Below are 15,000 nucleotides of genomic sequence, written 5' to 3' on the forward strand. Positions count from 1 at the left end.
TCCCGCTGCCTCCTCCCCGGGCAGCCGCTCCTGCTCCGGCGGAGGGTGGGTGGGTGATCACTTGGGCCACAGTTCGAGAGCACTTGATTATCAGTTTCCAGCAACAGCTGTGTATCTTCGCGAAGAATGTAAAGAAATATCAGAAGATAATGCAGCGTTGCTATTTATTACCCTATAATTAAAGTTCTGACAGCGTTTCTATTATAAAACCTTATTTGCAAGGGTTCGTAACTCAGAAGCAAAATTCTCCTGCAAGATGAAGCCTCGCTTACCAGACTGAATCATTTGAAAAGTCTTTCAGTGGAAGAAGGTTAGCCTATTAGAAGGTAAAATTCATTAAGGTGCTAATTTATATCTGGAAATAAAGAATGGCAAAGTCCCCCAAATCAACGATACATGAGAGGAAAACATATTTTTTTTTTTTTTCAAAATCAAGGATTCATGGAAAGGTTTTAATATAATTCTCTAGGAAATTATCCCCATGAAAACAATTTGTTTGAAAAAAAATGCCCTCCGGTCTTTTCCACGCAAACTAGTCTTGGGCTAGTACATGAGAACCAAACTTAAAAGTGACTATGAACAGAAATGAGACGGGCTAATTCATTTCAACTGTCCTTACTGGAATAAAAAACAAAGAGTAAACAGCCTGAACAGGGAAAGGTGAATTTAATTTTCAAGGCCCTTTAACTTTTAATAATCTGAGGAACAAGATGGGAGGTACATTCTACCCTCCCAGTTATCCTGATACAAATTCAGTCAAGATTTATATTGGTGTAATAGAGAAGCAGAATTTGCTCCATGATTTCTAATGAACTGCTGGCTCGGTCTTTAAAAATGCAATTAGAAAAATCTAGCCTCCTAATTCAGAACAGCTTTGAGCGAAGTCAGAGGTCTCGATGCCGCAAACACGGATGGAAGCCGGTCTGTACCACGGCTCCTCGCATGCAGCATGACCGGAGCCGGGCTAGGAATGCTGGAAACGCTTTGCTACAAAATTCCCTAGTTATTTTAGGATTTTCTTTTCTATTATATGGGAAAAAAAAAAAAAAAAAAAGACAACTCTCATGTGGAATAAACCTGTGTTTCCTGTGATCTCAAACACTAAGACAAAAGGATTGTAGGATTAGGTGCCTGGCCTGTTATTGATGCAGAAGGCAAGGAGCTGTCTGGTCGGAGCGCTGTCAGGAGTCGGGAAAACCCATTCGGCTTTACCTCCGTACCAAAACTTGTACCGAAGCACATGCAGTTGCTGTGTCAATGCAGGTGAAACATCAATAAATACGAAAGTAAGTCAAGGTCTAATTCTGTCATTTTACTTATAAGATTAGGTCTCCGCATTCACCGCTTACTCATGTGTGTAGGAACGACGGGACCGAGATCCCAATTTGTCTCTCTGACCTTTTGAAGTGAAGGCTTTAAATGAAGCAGCGCGGAGCGGCTGCCTCGTTTGATCTTCAGAAACTGCGAGGCACAACTCCTCAGGTTGTTTCAGTCTCCAGCAGGCTGGGGCGGGGGGGAAGGCTGCTTCGGGGGAAATATCACCTCTGACTACCTGGAAGCCCTACATCACCCTCTTGACCGAGGACCTCGAAACAGGCCGGTGGCCCCTGACATGAGATCAGCCTGAAGGTCCTAGGAGACATGGTGAGGACATTCTCATCCTTGCTCTGGAGCGGCCGTCTGTCTTCGCTAAGAATGTAAAGAAATATCAGAAGATAATGCAGCATTGCTATTTATTACCCTGCAATTAAAGTTCTCACAGTGTTTCTATTATAAAACGTTATTTGCATGATTCGTAACTCAGAGGGAAAATTTTCCACCAAGACGAAGCCTCGTTTACCAGACTGAACTGGGGATGGTTGAGGTATCACTGATGGGTAAGTAAACCGAGGCAGGGCACTGCCTCGCCAAGGAGCTGGGCGAGACCTCCTTTGGTCGTGGGCCTGATCAGGTGTGCGCTGAGAGCAGGAGTCTTCAACTCGAAACCACAGAGCTTTGGTGCATCGAGCCTGTTCACCACAAGCCCTCGAGCAATGCTACAGCATCTCCTCTTTAAAATGGCTGTAGAGAATGACTCACTGTGAAACTTCAACCGATTCGCTTTAATTGTACCATGCCTCAGTTTCCCTGTAAGTAAGGACCAAAAAAATTTTCTACTTTGCTCTTGCTGGTGCAAGGTGCGATAACATCAGTGAACATCCATGACTCACTCCGGTAAGAAGGGCAAGGCAGGCCTCTCACTTGGCTCTACCAAGTATGACTCCCACACCTACGCACGCCATCTTGAGAAGACCACATCTCCTCAACCACATTAAATGCCTAGAGCCAAGCTGGGCTTTGGTTGAGCAGAAATGAGGAGGAACCGGCACGCAAGACAGACGATTACTGCAAAATTACAACTCTGCAGTGCTAGGAAAATAATCCAAACACTTACCGTTGGATCTCCCTTGGGTTTTTTGATTGCTTAATGGAGTAATTTTAAAGGGAGGTACCGCATGCTCTGTCTCGCACTGAAAAAGGGTATTTCAGCATCCGGATGGCATCTGAAGGCACGAAGGCACGTGTGCGGAGGGGGACCAGCCCGTGCCTTTCACCTGCTGCGGACGGTGCTCGGGCAAAGGAAAGATGCTGATGTCTGCTGGGACAGGGAGAGGAGCTACCTTGCCTGCTACGAGGGAAGCAGAAACCATACCTGTCTGCAAAGAGAGGTCTTACCAGGCTTCACATCGTTAACGCCTTACCGAGAGTCCTCTTCTTGCTTCTTCCCAGAGCCGAGTTGAAAATCTTGGAATTGTCGTAACGTTTTTATTATCACTTGCAAAACAGATTCTACTTCATCAGATAAAGACACAATTGCATTCATTGACTCTGACACAAGGATATGCATAGCGATAAACATACAGATAGATGTACACACTTATACATGAATGAGATATGCTAATTAAAAATTGCAGTGGGCACTTTATTAAAAATTTATTGTACAATCTACATCTTCAAAACATTTTACATCAACAAATACAGCAGCTTGACTGCTGGAATCATAAGTGATTTATCTTTAAAAGACTGTATTTGTAACTGGATGCAAAGATTCTTGATGAACTGCCGTTACATTTAAACTACTGGTTTTTATTGGAAGCATTTTGACTGTTATCTGTTTGTTCTCCATCCTTGAGAGAAATGAAACAAGTGTCTCGGCTTTCATTTTATCGGATAGATGGCACCATGTAGCATATTTCCCATGCTAGTTTGAATTACAGCTGTTTATCTTTCAGCTTTCTTTAAGATTAATTAAATGCAAATGTAACTCCGCGAATCATGGGATTACCTGCCAGACCCCTTATTAATACCTTCACTTAAAAACCCCTGTGCCAGAGAGTCATTAATTTGCAAAAAAAAAAAAAAAGGGGAAAAAAAAAAAAAGTGCTAAAGCAGCCCTTTGCCTCCAAACAACCCGGAGATGGCTGCCCAATTAGTCCGGCAGCGTTCGGATCCTCCTTTCAGGCCCTGTGGCCCTTTGAGGACACAATAAGGCTCCAATGATAACCTGGCAACCTAGGTAGAAACTCAGCCAAGTGTGAGCGTTTGAAGCTGCAGCTTGGCTGCCATCGTGTCGGCGAAAAGAAAGAATTCAGGCACCATGTCATCCAGTACAAAGGATAAAAACAGATTCAACCGGAAATTCAATGTGGCACCACATATGGGATACATGAGTGCGGTTACACAACAGGCCACATATTTTTTTTGAACAGTCTCCTGCATGTGATGCCGAGGACATGTGTAACCATCATAACGTCTCTAAGAATCTGTATTTAATTTGAGCTGGGGTGGTGGCAGGGATTGGAGATCTGAAGCCGCCACAGGTTTGTGGCAGATGGCTCTGTGTCAGCTATGACAAGCAGCCAGGCTCGGCTTCCTCTGCAGATTTTCTTTTCTCTCTGATCAGGTAAATATGGGCACACTCTGGAAACTTCCACAATTCTGCCTGAGGCTGCAAGTTTGTGACTTAGCCCCATCTGTCACAAATCTTCCCTCGGTTCTGCTGCGAGCAGAGACCTGAATTTACCGCCGAGCGCTGCCCAAGAAAACCCAGCCGTCTCGCCCTACGAGGAAGCAGAAGAGAAAAGCGCACGAAGCCGCGTTAGATGCCGGGACACAAAAGGGACGTCTGTCACGCGGGAAGGAGCGCGGCTCTGTACCAAAACGCTCTGCAATACCCGTGATTTCAGGAGGGGTGGAAGCGAGTCGGTCTGAGAACGCTTACTCGGCATTATTTGGCAACGGGGTGATTTCAGCATTTTTTTTTAAAGACAGGTAAGCTGGTCGGCAGCTCCAGGTTATTTGCTCCTGGATGAGCATCATCAAATGTCCTTCTGTTTTACTTGGCGGACACGCCAAGGACAGAACACCCACGGGGACTGACTGACCTGGCCCTCTCACCCTCAGACATGGCAGAACCATGAACCAGCAGGAGCGAGGGCCTAATTTTCCTGCTTGACCATCATCAGTCTGGCTTCTGGGCTTTATTTTAGAGTAACCTTGGAGAGAATAAATTCAACTTCTTTTTTTGGGGGGGAGTGATAACTCTGCAAAGGTCTCAGAATCCATTTTTTCAAGGAATAGTGACTGAGTGTACAGTTCCTAAATATGCAGAGAACAAGAGAAGCAAACTTTACACATACAGTGAGATCTCCCCATGAAGAACAGGCAGCATAATAAGATTTCAGTAGCAGTACAATATCTTTTATGAAATAATCAGCTTATTTGTTTCTTGTGTCCTAAAAGCAGAACTGAAGCAATTAGTATCTACTCTGCCATCATTAGACTTCAGAGTTAACCTTTCGAATTTAGTAAGGACTGTTCATCCATTCACACCTGCCGTTTCAGGATAGTTGGAGTTCAAGCAGACAGTACTGATTCGATGTACATTTTATGCACTTTTAAAAAAATTGCCTTAAAAATGAAGATTTAGAGATTATTATTCAGCACAAAACCTGAGATTGGGCAGGCAAGACAGCAGACTGATTTACAGAGCTAATTTGTATTGGGTCAGCTTTACTCTGTGAGCCAGGTCCTTCCTTCTGTAAGTGACTATTGGGGAAGAATCAAGGTGGAAAGCAGCTTGTAGTAATGACTTTTGGAGCTCAACTTTCAAACTCCAAGCACCTTTGGAAACCGCCATCAAAAGACAGCATTGGTTTACATGAATTGGGTGCCCTGTGAGGCCCAAGTCAGAGCTATATACTACTTCTCAGTAGAGTAAGAGTATTTCCCTGAACAAACCGGTCTGTTCTGCTGTTTCTTATATTGGTCTTTTAAAACTCATTGCATTCTCCCTGTCTGTAAAGAAGAAACACCAAATGTTGGAGTTGGATGTGAGTCTACACAAGATACGCTGGTGGGTACCTTGTATAGGATGGTTCCGAACACTGACCAACTGCACCAGTAGGAAAACAGTTTCAGGCGTTCTTTCTCAAGGTAATTTGAAGAAATTTTATTGAAAAAATAAGTTTTCATGCTTTTTTGCAACTTTTCTTTCAAAATCAATCCTATTTCCTTTGACCCATTTCTCCACCTACTGTTTTGCAGTGGCTGTGGTTCATCTGCCAGTTTTCATTTACTTTCTAAAACTACATGGGAAGCTATCTAATATCGTTATAAAAAGTTCAAAGTCCTGGTGTTTATGCTGAAAGATGCACACATAACTGCTTTCTTAATGAACGCTTTCTTCCTGCTCTACAGGTGCAGCCAACTGCTACGAGCTGTAGACCAACATTTGTTGAGAGCTGAAATCTAGATACATACCTCGGAGAGCTAAGAGCAAGGCAAGCCCTGGGAGAAGTTCAGGTGCAGACCACATTCATACATCTCTCTCTCTCTCTCTGTCTACACAGACATATATTATGTCTATATAAGTATGGCTGGATCCCAGAATGACCTAGCAGGCAACTTCCAACAGCCTACCTGCTAGCTCATTTCTTCCACAGTAAGGATCCACGTTAGCCAGCAGATTTCCCTCTACCATAGCTGCTTCCAGCCCCACATACTTCTTGAAGACCTAAGGTGGACCCAAAATGCGTACATTGTGTCCCACAGTCCAGGAGATCTTCTCATCTGTGCAAACCTCCTAAGCTAGCTGGATTTCACCTCTATCAGCCGTACATATGGGAATAAAAAAAGTCAAGGCTTCAGTCTAACCTGGATGCGATGCGACCCTGAGCAACTTAATCCAACTCTGAAGTTAGGTCCTACTTTGAAACTGGCCCTGCTTTGACTCGAGGCTGACCAGATGACATCCAGAGGTACTTTCCTTAATTACTCTACGATTTTATGTTCTAAATAAGTAACCGAAGTTTTCTTTCACGTAAGAAATCCTTACGTTATATGCATTTTACTTAGGATCTCATGCCTAAGCACTGAAACAGAGATGGGAGAGCACGGACACAGCATGCTGCACTCCAGAGTTCCCAGGCCACTATAACCTTCCCGTACAGGCTCTGAGAAGCAAATCTAGACCACCTCTGAAGCCATTTCAAATTATGCTCACTGGAAACGGAGCATCTCAAGAAGCAAATACAAGTTTTCCACTTGTGCTTCTAATCCCCTTCTGACCTGCACCTAACACTAACCAGGTAGAAGCACAAATTGAACACAATGCTGTCTTTTTTCTCTGCAAACATGCTCTGCCGATGAACAGAAAGCCAGCAGGATGGATGGAAATACTTGTACTATTTGCATACCCTATAAAGCTCTAAATTAACTTTATCAGCTCAGGACAAAAGATCTGGAAAACACTGTAAGCAAACATCTGCTCAATATACATTCACCATTAAAAAGTAAACAGTAGGTTTGGCTCCGTAAAAAACAGGTTGAAAATTATCAGAGTACAACACATCACATAAACCGATGGCGTGGCCTACAATACTCTCTAAAGCCATGATCACACCAGCTCAAAAACAGCTCTCAAGCATCAAAATGGCTCGAATGATGAGAGATTAGAATATAAACATGGAATAACATTCACAAGGAGAGATTGAAAAGACCAGGATACTGTGTTTGATAATTGTTTATAAAATAACGCATGGCATAGAAAAGATGGATGGGGACCTTCTGCTTCCAAGTGACCACCTCCAGAACAACAAGACACTCAATGTAACTGAAGATGGAGAAACCCTGAACCAATTGAAGGAAATGCTTTTAATGCCATCCGTAAACATACGATGAACAGCTTTGCTATAGGAAGATGTGAAAGACAAGAACAGGGGTTTCCAAGGGCCTGAATGTCAAATGGAGAACTATTATGTACAGCCTGGCAATACGTGATACTAAAAGGTTATGAAAGATGATAAAACAAGTCTTATGAGACTTATGGAGAACAAGTCTGATGGGGAGCGGCTGAGGGAGCTGGGGTTGTTTAGTCTGGAGAAGAGGAGGCTGAGGAGAGACCTTATCGCCCTCTACAACGACCTGAAAGGAGGGTGTAGTGAGGTGGGGGTTGGGCTCTTCTCCCCGGTAACTAGCAATAGGACAAGAGGAAACGGTCTCAAGTTGCGCCAAGGGAGGTTCAGGTTGGATATTAGGAAGAACTTCTTCACTGTAAGAATTGTTAAGCATTGGAATGGGCTCCCCAGGGAGGTGGTGGAGTCACCATCCCTGGAGGTGTTCAAAAAACGTTTAGATGTGGCACTTCAAGACATGGTTTAGTGGGTTTAGCGGGCATGGTGGCATCAGGTATATGGTTGGACTTGACGATCTTTGAGGTCTCTTCCAACGATAATGATTCCATGAAAATCTCCAAGTCCAGGGTTAGGACCAATCTCTAACTCCAAAAGACAAAAGGAAGACCTTCAATACCTTATTCTACCTGTGCCAACCTTCTCCCAAACATCTGATGCTCCCCACTATCAAAAACATGGTATTAAACACATGGCGTGCTGACCCAGAGTGGCAGTTCGCATCCTTACGGAAAAACAAATTTCTCGTGGATTTTTGATGGGAAGTGGGTAAGGGTAAGGGCAGAGGCATCGTCCCCGGCTCTTACATGGCCTGTACAAGAACTGCGAACGACTATTGTTCCTTGCAAGAGGGCTAGGTGGCTGATGGGACATCTGGTCTGAGGCTCTCCTGCATCCTCACGTGTCCAGCGCCCCGTATCCTCAGGCTGAGAATGCCTCCTACTGCTTTCCTAGCTCTGCCTAAATATTAAAGCTGGACCAGGAGCAGTTTTCTCTTCTACATGTTTTCCTGAAATACCAAAGATACTGCTTTATCTCAAATCAGAGCAAAAAAAAAGAAAGAAGGAAAAAAAAGAGAAAAGAAAGTTTTGTTAGAACCGCCCTATACAGCCAAATCCTGAGACTGGAAACAATTCAGATGTCTACGGTCTAACGGGGATCTTAATTTGATTTTACAGCAGTTTAATCCCTTTGAATTCAGCAGACTTCCTTCTACAGTGGTGTAAGGAAGAAAAAAAATCACGCCATGTGTCTTTTCATAGGCAGGTGAGCTTCTGTAGTGTGATGGAAATGAGAAGATGAATGTCAGAAAGTGGGCCAAATTCTTTTCTCTGTTAAACAAGCCTGAGTGAGAGTAGGATTTTTCTGTAGGAACTGAAGCTGACAGCATGTCACCCAGCACTCATTCAGCTGGGAGGGCTGGGAGAGATTATTTAAAGTTGTCAGCTCCTTCCATGCCTGGCTTTTGGCAACTCTTCTTGTCCCTTTCCACTGTATACTCTTTATACATGCTGTTTTAAATTAAGAAACTGAAGTGAGGGAACTGAAAGGTAAGCTTAAAAGAAAATAATGCAGAAACAAACGCTTTGCCCTATTTTATTTTATTTTGATTTTAAATCTCCTAGATAGGGAGCTTGCAAACACTGACAGGTCCTATGGTGTAGTCCGATGGAAAGCGATGCCCTGTTGTTGTTACTTGCTTCATTCTGGCACTTACTTTGGCAACCACAAATACCCAGAACCAGAGAGCAACATTCGATTCCATAAAAACTGGAACAGAAAAAATAATGGATAACAAATGAGGTTTGCTCCCCACTCATCTCAATCTTTTGCTAATAACTGGCAGAAGGCAATGTCGAAATGCAAATGAGCCAGCCTTGGGTGCTGTGAGAATACGCAGGGTAAGTAATACATCATTTGGAAAGGTTTTCATAGGTGCTTACGTTATGGACATTTTTAAGCGTCTGCCAGCATGAATCTGCTTCGTTGAGTTAAGCTATTACAGTTTAATGTCTTGGTCTGTGTATTTTTACAGGGATATTCACTGTGTCCGGCTCCCTAAGCTGACTGCCCCGCTGCCGTTTATCTTCCTTTTGCCCCTAACTTTGTCAGCACAAGCACTGGAGACAACTGAAGGAATAAACTGCCAGTTTAATTAGACTGCTGTCTAATTATTACGGATATCCTTAGCAATAAGAACTCAACACTATGTAAAAGGATAAGCCAAGGTAGTTCCGATGATGATTACTTCCCAATCTATGGAGCAGAATCCCCAGCCAGTAGAGAAAAGCACTATTTGCTTTTAAAGCATTTTTACTTTCCAGACTTCACAGTTACTTTATGAACTTCAGGCAGAGAGCATGTCAGGAAGGTTTCTGAAAGAAAAGTAGCTAGTTAGTATGCACCACTGTGCTGGGGTCCCTCTTCTATTCCGCTACAGTATATATAATATTATACCGATCTGAAAAAAGTGAAAAATACAGTGGAAGTGCTGCATACCCTTCGTGGTTTCACTCTTTTCAGCTTCCTAAAAAGCAGCGTCGTTCCAACTATAACGACGTTAACAGCACATATCTAAGTTAGCGTTTTTCTAGGAGGTTTTGCGGATAGTTTCATTGCGAAAGGAAGACTTGGCATACGTGGGCGTGGGTACAAAAAGACAACTCTAACAGTATTCTCTGAGCTGATCCAAAGCCTATTAAAGACAACAGGGATCTTTTCTCTGGTGCGCACAGGTTCTGGATTAGGCTCTGCTTTACTCATTTTAAAACGATCTCCCATTCAGCTCAATTGCTACCTGTTGCAGACATTCAGTTCAAACACTCAGAAGATCTGAACGGGGCTGCGCTGCTAACAGTGCACAAGTCCATGCTGGAGGGGTAGGACAAACACCTTCAGGTTCTGCCTCCAAATCACCCCAAGGGATTTTTTAAAAAAAGAAAAATCCTTTGAGTAAATTAGTATTTTGCTTATGGGGCTCGTGCACAGGTTTTAACCCCATACTATTTTATATCAGTATTTGCTCTATCGTTATTTCCATTTGTAGTGCGCCTTGGCTCTCTTTAGGAGCTGGGGATCCACACGTAGAGAGAAGATCCATGTGAACGCAACTATTAGCTGAGCTTGAAGCATTGGGAAATGTCAAGGTAAACATTTAAGGATTGTTTTCCCTTTGAAGCCACCACGGATAACTATACGATACTATTGACTCAAGAAGTAATGCTGAACACTGGAAGTGTTCAGTCAGCATTTTAAACTATTATGAGCTACCTTCTGAACCATTGCCAAGTTAATAGACAATGAAAGATAATGAGCTTGAAATTGGGTGTTAAATTGCATTTTTGGTTCTCTCCTTTTTTTTTCTTGAAGTTTAACTGTTTCCTGCAGAAACAACATCATCTTTGATGTATCATTATGTAAATGTCTATTTTTAGGTCACAAAAAAAGTCACGATGGGGGCTAAACCCTCGCTCCCCCTGCTACATGTGTGCGGGAAGGGGTAGAGAGGCAGATGACACACAGCAAGACCCAACGCTTTCTGGTCCCCAGAGGGAGGAAGGTGGAGAGATGAGGTTAGGTCTGCCGGCAACGTGAGCCTCCAAATTAAGAAGGAGATTACTCGACTTGCTCATTAACACTGTGCCTGGACGGCGACAGCCAAGGAACGCTAAACAGACCGCATTTGTGTTGCACGGGTAACACGAGGAGTAATTCTATGCACTCCTAAGCCTTTAAGGACGTTCGGCTGAATTCAGGTTTTTTACAACCTGAAACACCTAAAAACGTGTAGGGGTAATGTATATCCAACCTGCCCACGGCATAGCCAGGACTGTAAAAGTCCTAAAACGCTGTAAATTTATGTATCAGCATGCAGAAAATAGCGCTTATTTTTCTAAAAGCTGCATTGTGTAATAATAGCTCTTCACCGGAATAAGACAAAATTTAGTGCTTCATCTACAATCATGTCCTTAAAAATTAAAAAAACAAGAAGTGTGAGTCCTAGCAGTATAAATGCACCTCTTAGAAATGTGAAAGTCGGTCTAGCATGGAACACTTGATCAAAACTTGAATGGAGGATCTGCCACTGAAACTGTGCTTTCTCTACATAAACAACTGCAAAGCACAGGACATGATAAATACCAGCAAATTATGCTTCTGATAAACTTTTTTTATGTTCAACATACCTTAAAAAGCAAAGAGTTAAAATAATCACAATGATGAAAATAATTAAAATAATTCCAAAAGGCAGAGAGATCTTACCTGATACCTGTCACCTGCGTTTTCTGAGGACTGAAGATTAAATTAGGATAGGAAGGTAGGCTTATCCTCATTAGTATAATTGTAGGATCTTTCTTTTATTTTCCTTTTAAACTAATGAGTTGCATTAATCCGGGTTCATTTTTATAAGCCTCTTGGGTCCAAATGTAAAGGACAGTCATTTTAGAAAACAATAAATTAAAAAAAAGCATGTAGCATGCATTAAGTGCACGTATTTCATAAGACCTAGGTTAATACAACTGGCATCTAGTTTAATTAATCCTTGTTAGTGTAACGACTAATATCCCTCCCTAGCATGTTTCCTTTAAACATTAGTATGTTAATTAAATGTTGTTTTTTTCAAGTTTTTTTTTTTTCCTTTGTACTTCAATATGGCATTATATCATGCAAAACTATTCTGAACAACTACCTTATAGAGATGTTTCCTTACAATATCTGGTCTCTTGCAGAAATTCTGAAGCCTTTTAAAAAGCTGTTCAGGTGTAGAATACAGATATTCAGCTGCAGGAAAAACAGATACATTTTTAATGAAACAAAAACCTCAAAGCACACACTCGATATTAGTCACTTTACTAATTAAAAATGCATATTGCTCTGTGCCGCCTCGTGTTTTACATTATTTAAGCATGATTTTATAAGGTTACCTCAGCTCACAAGGATGTTTAATGCTAAATAAGACTGTGTAGTTGTGCTGTTTAGACATCTCCTCTGGGTGATTAAAATACATTATTCTAATGTAACACAATGCATATGTGATACATTTAGTGATGAGATTTTTCAAAGAACTGGTACTACATTAGTGTGTATCCTGTACCGCAGTTGCATACTATTAAGTATTAAATTGTTTAAATAATTTGGTGTGATTTTCAGGCCTTTTTTTTTTTTTTTTTTTTTTCCTGTGTATCAAAAAAATCTGCAAACCATTGCAGCATCACTGACCTTTTAACAAAAATCTATCATTCCGGGTTGTGTATGCTAACAATGAAGAATGCTATTTCAAAACTTGCTTTTGTGTTATCTTAAAAGAACAGATGGCAAATATAAACTTCGTCTAATGTATTAAAACACATAAAATTTTCCTTAACACTAACATGTTGGCTTGCCAAATAAACAATTGCTTTTGCTCAAGTTTATTCTCAAACTTTATATTTTAGCACGAATCACGTTATTACGTTTCAGCAAAAAGAATACGCAACAAAGCAGCTACCTGGAAATATCTCTGGGTACACCAAGGCTTTGGGACACAGCGGGTAACAGCCGCAATACACAGCTTCGACCCTGAAGATTAGAAATAATAAATACACAAAAATAGACGTTAGCGAGCCAAAACCTGATTTTGGTGCAAGAGCATGGAGGCTGGCTACATACAGCAAGAGTGAAACATTTTTTTCTTCAGCAGCATAATCCTTCTAAATGCCAAAGTTGCTCTTTTTAAAGAAAATTTTATTGATCATATGAATTACATAGAACAGAACAGCGAGCATATGTTTTGTTCGCTGAATAAATCAAAGCGCAGCTCTGCATTTTTTTGTTTTTTAAATACTGTTTAACACATTTTATAATCAGCAGACAGACACATGTAACAACATGGTGAAGTATGGACGGCTTTTCTTAATAATGCTGCAGAAAAACAAGGGCATACGTGCACACGTTTGGATATACGTGTACGCATACACAGATGCACACAATCACCATTACCTGGCAGAACAGATATGCCCCTTAGACTTTAAGACTCCAAAGGTTACAGTTAAATATAGCCTAGGAAAAACTTGCAGCATGCTTCGGGCTGGGCTATTTTAGCTTATGCACATGCTTCAGCTAATTTCCTTTATTTTTCAGGACATAAACTGTTGTCTTTTTTAATAGCCACTGATGAGATTCCTTGGCCAAAGCGTGCGATGCTTTGCCCTTGTGTTTTTTCAAGGAACAATTTACGTACCTCCTGTAACATCAAACCCAAAATATTTCAGAATTGCAACACAGTGGCGCAAAGTTTTCTAGTAGCGAATCTAAAGAAAAGCTATCTCTTTGTGTTTGCATTTTAATAGCTGAATGGGTTAAGGCATCAAGTTTTCAGTTTATTTTTTTCGCATAATGACCATTGATCTGACATAATGTCCCTCCAAAGATACAACTGTAATTTCTGTTGGCCAGAAATTACACAGTGAAATTCAAAACACTTCTTAAAATATGTTTATTTTATGAGAGTCTTTGAATTTCCTCCAACATGTTGACCATACGAGGACTTTATTTTTAACTTCAGTTTCCCTCAGTTCCCAGAAAAAAAAAAATCTGAAATCTTGTCAACGTCCACCTTTTCTATTTTCAGTGACAATCTAAAAGGCTTTTGCTACCTTCGTGTGCATATCGGGTTTGGTACTTTATTACAGGCACCCAGAAGGAACTCTGTTTCCTTTAGATCTACTCAGTTTTAAACAGGAAAAAAATAAAATAAAGAATAACATATTCAGCTTTCATGCTAGAAAACTATGCATATCCACAAACCCCAAAGATACACACTTCTCTGCAAATGCCTTTGCTAAGCGATGATTGCTAGTTTTTTTCAGAAACTTTTAAAATTTGTAATTTATGTTGTTTTTTTTTTAAATAACATATGCACTTCAGATTGCATTTTAAACATTAACAACAATTTCAAAGTGTACATCGTCTAGCACTATATTTTTTACCAAAGGGAAATGTTTCTGATGTGTGATTTAATTGATGATTTCAGTTCTTAAATATTGTGTCATATGTCAAAGCAAATAGATTTTTAAAGTTTTCTTTAATCTAGGAGAAAAAAAAAAAGAGTGAAACTGTGGACATTTCAGTAATAGCTCAGATCACTAAGTTATGTTAAAATATTTGCTTTTTAATCATATATCGTCTGCATGGGGAAAAAAAAAAAAAGAACAGCTCCCTAAAACAAAACTGCAGGCCAAGACGCAATCTGAGTCATCATTTGAGTATGCAACTTCCCCTTATGAAAAACCTCTATCAGGGCCATGAATTAGTAAAATCAGAATTTAATGCCTCCCTAGTTTGCTGGATAAAAGTTAAAATTTGGAATTCTTTCATTTGCAAATGATCTTATTTGCATACTCATTTTCTACCTTTCCGCACCAAAGTTTACATGCGTTTTCTGACAGGTCCTTACTTACTGCAGGGCGCTCAGTCTTGCTACAAACCGTACCCCTTTCAGACGCCAAGACCTATAGACCAAACGGAAAAGGGCAGAGCACATATAGACACCGGCCTTAGTCCGAAGACGGACAGGGAAGCTTTGCAATTTCCAGGCATTTCTGTCCTTTTCCAGAAAAGTATTATATCATAACAATAATACAATTATTCTTCATTTCAATCCTTAAGCACTACTAGTTAAATAATAAATAGAGTTCCGATTGATCTATTGTTAAAATGGCTAGTAAATGGCCTTTTTATTCCAATTAACAAATCATCTGCTAAATCTATGAATCTTAATATTCAGATCTAT

At 40.9% G+C, this 15,000-nt stretch overlaps 1 protein-coding gene across 1 annotated transcript in view; it reads right to left on the bottom strand.

Moving 5' to 3' along the window:
* Nucleotides 1–2,941: 2,941 nt before the first annotated feature.
* Nucleotides 2,942–15,000, bottom strand: part of GTDC1 (glycosyltransferase-like domain containing 1) — a 126,852-nt gene continuing 114,793 nt past the window's right edge. Inside the window, 3 exon segments of the mRNA XM_009701995.1 lie at nt 2,942–4,100; nt 11,920–12,011; nt 12,718–12,788. Of these exon segments, the coding sequence (XP_009700297.1) occupies nt 4,017–4,100; nt 11,920–12,011; nt 12,718–12,788 (247 nt within the window). The 3' untranslated portion in view covers nt 2,942–4,016.

The sequence above is a fragment of the Cariama cristata genome, unplaced genomic scaffold (assembly GCF_000690535.1).
Source record: "Cariama cristata isolate BGI_N322 unplaced genomic scaffold, ASM69053v1 scaffold7936, whole genome shotgun sequence".
In the NCBI taxonomy this organism is placed as follows: domain Eukaryota; kingdom Metazoa; phylum Chordata; class Aves; order Cariamiformes; family Cariamidae; genus Cariama; species Cariama cristata.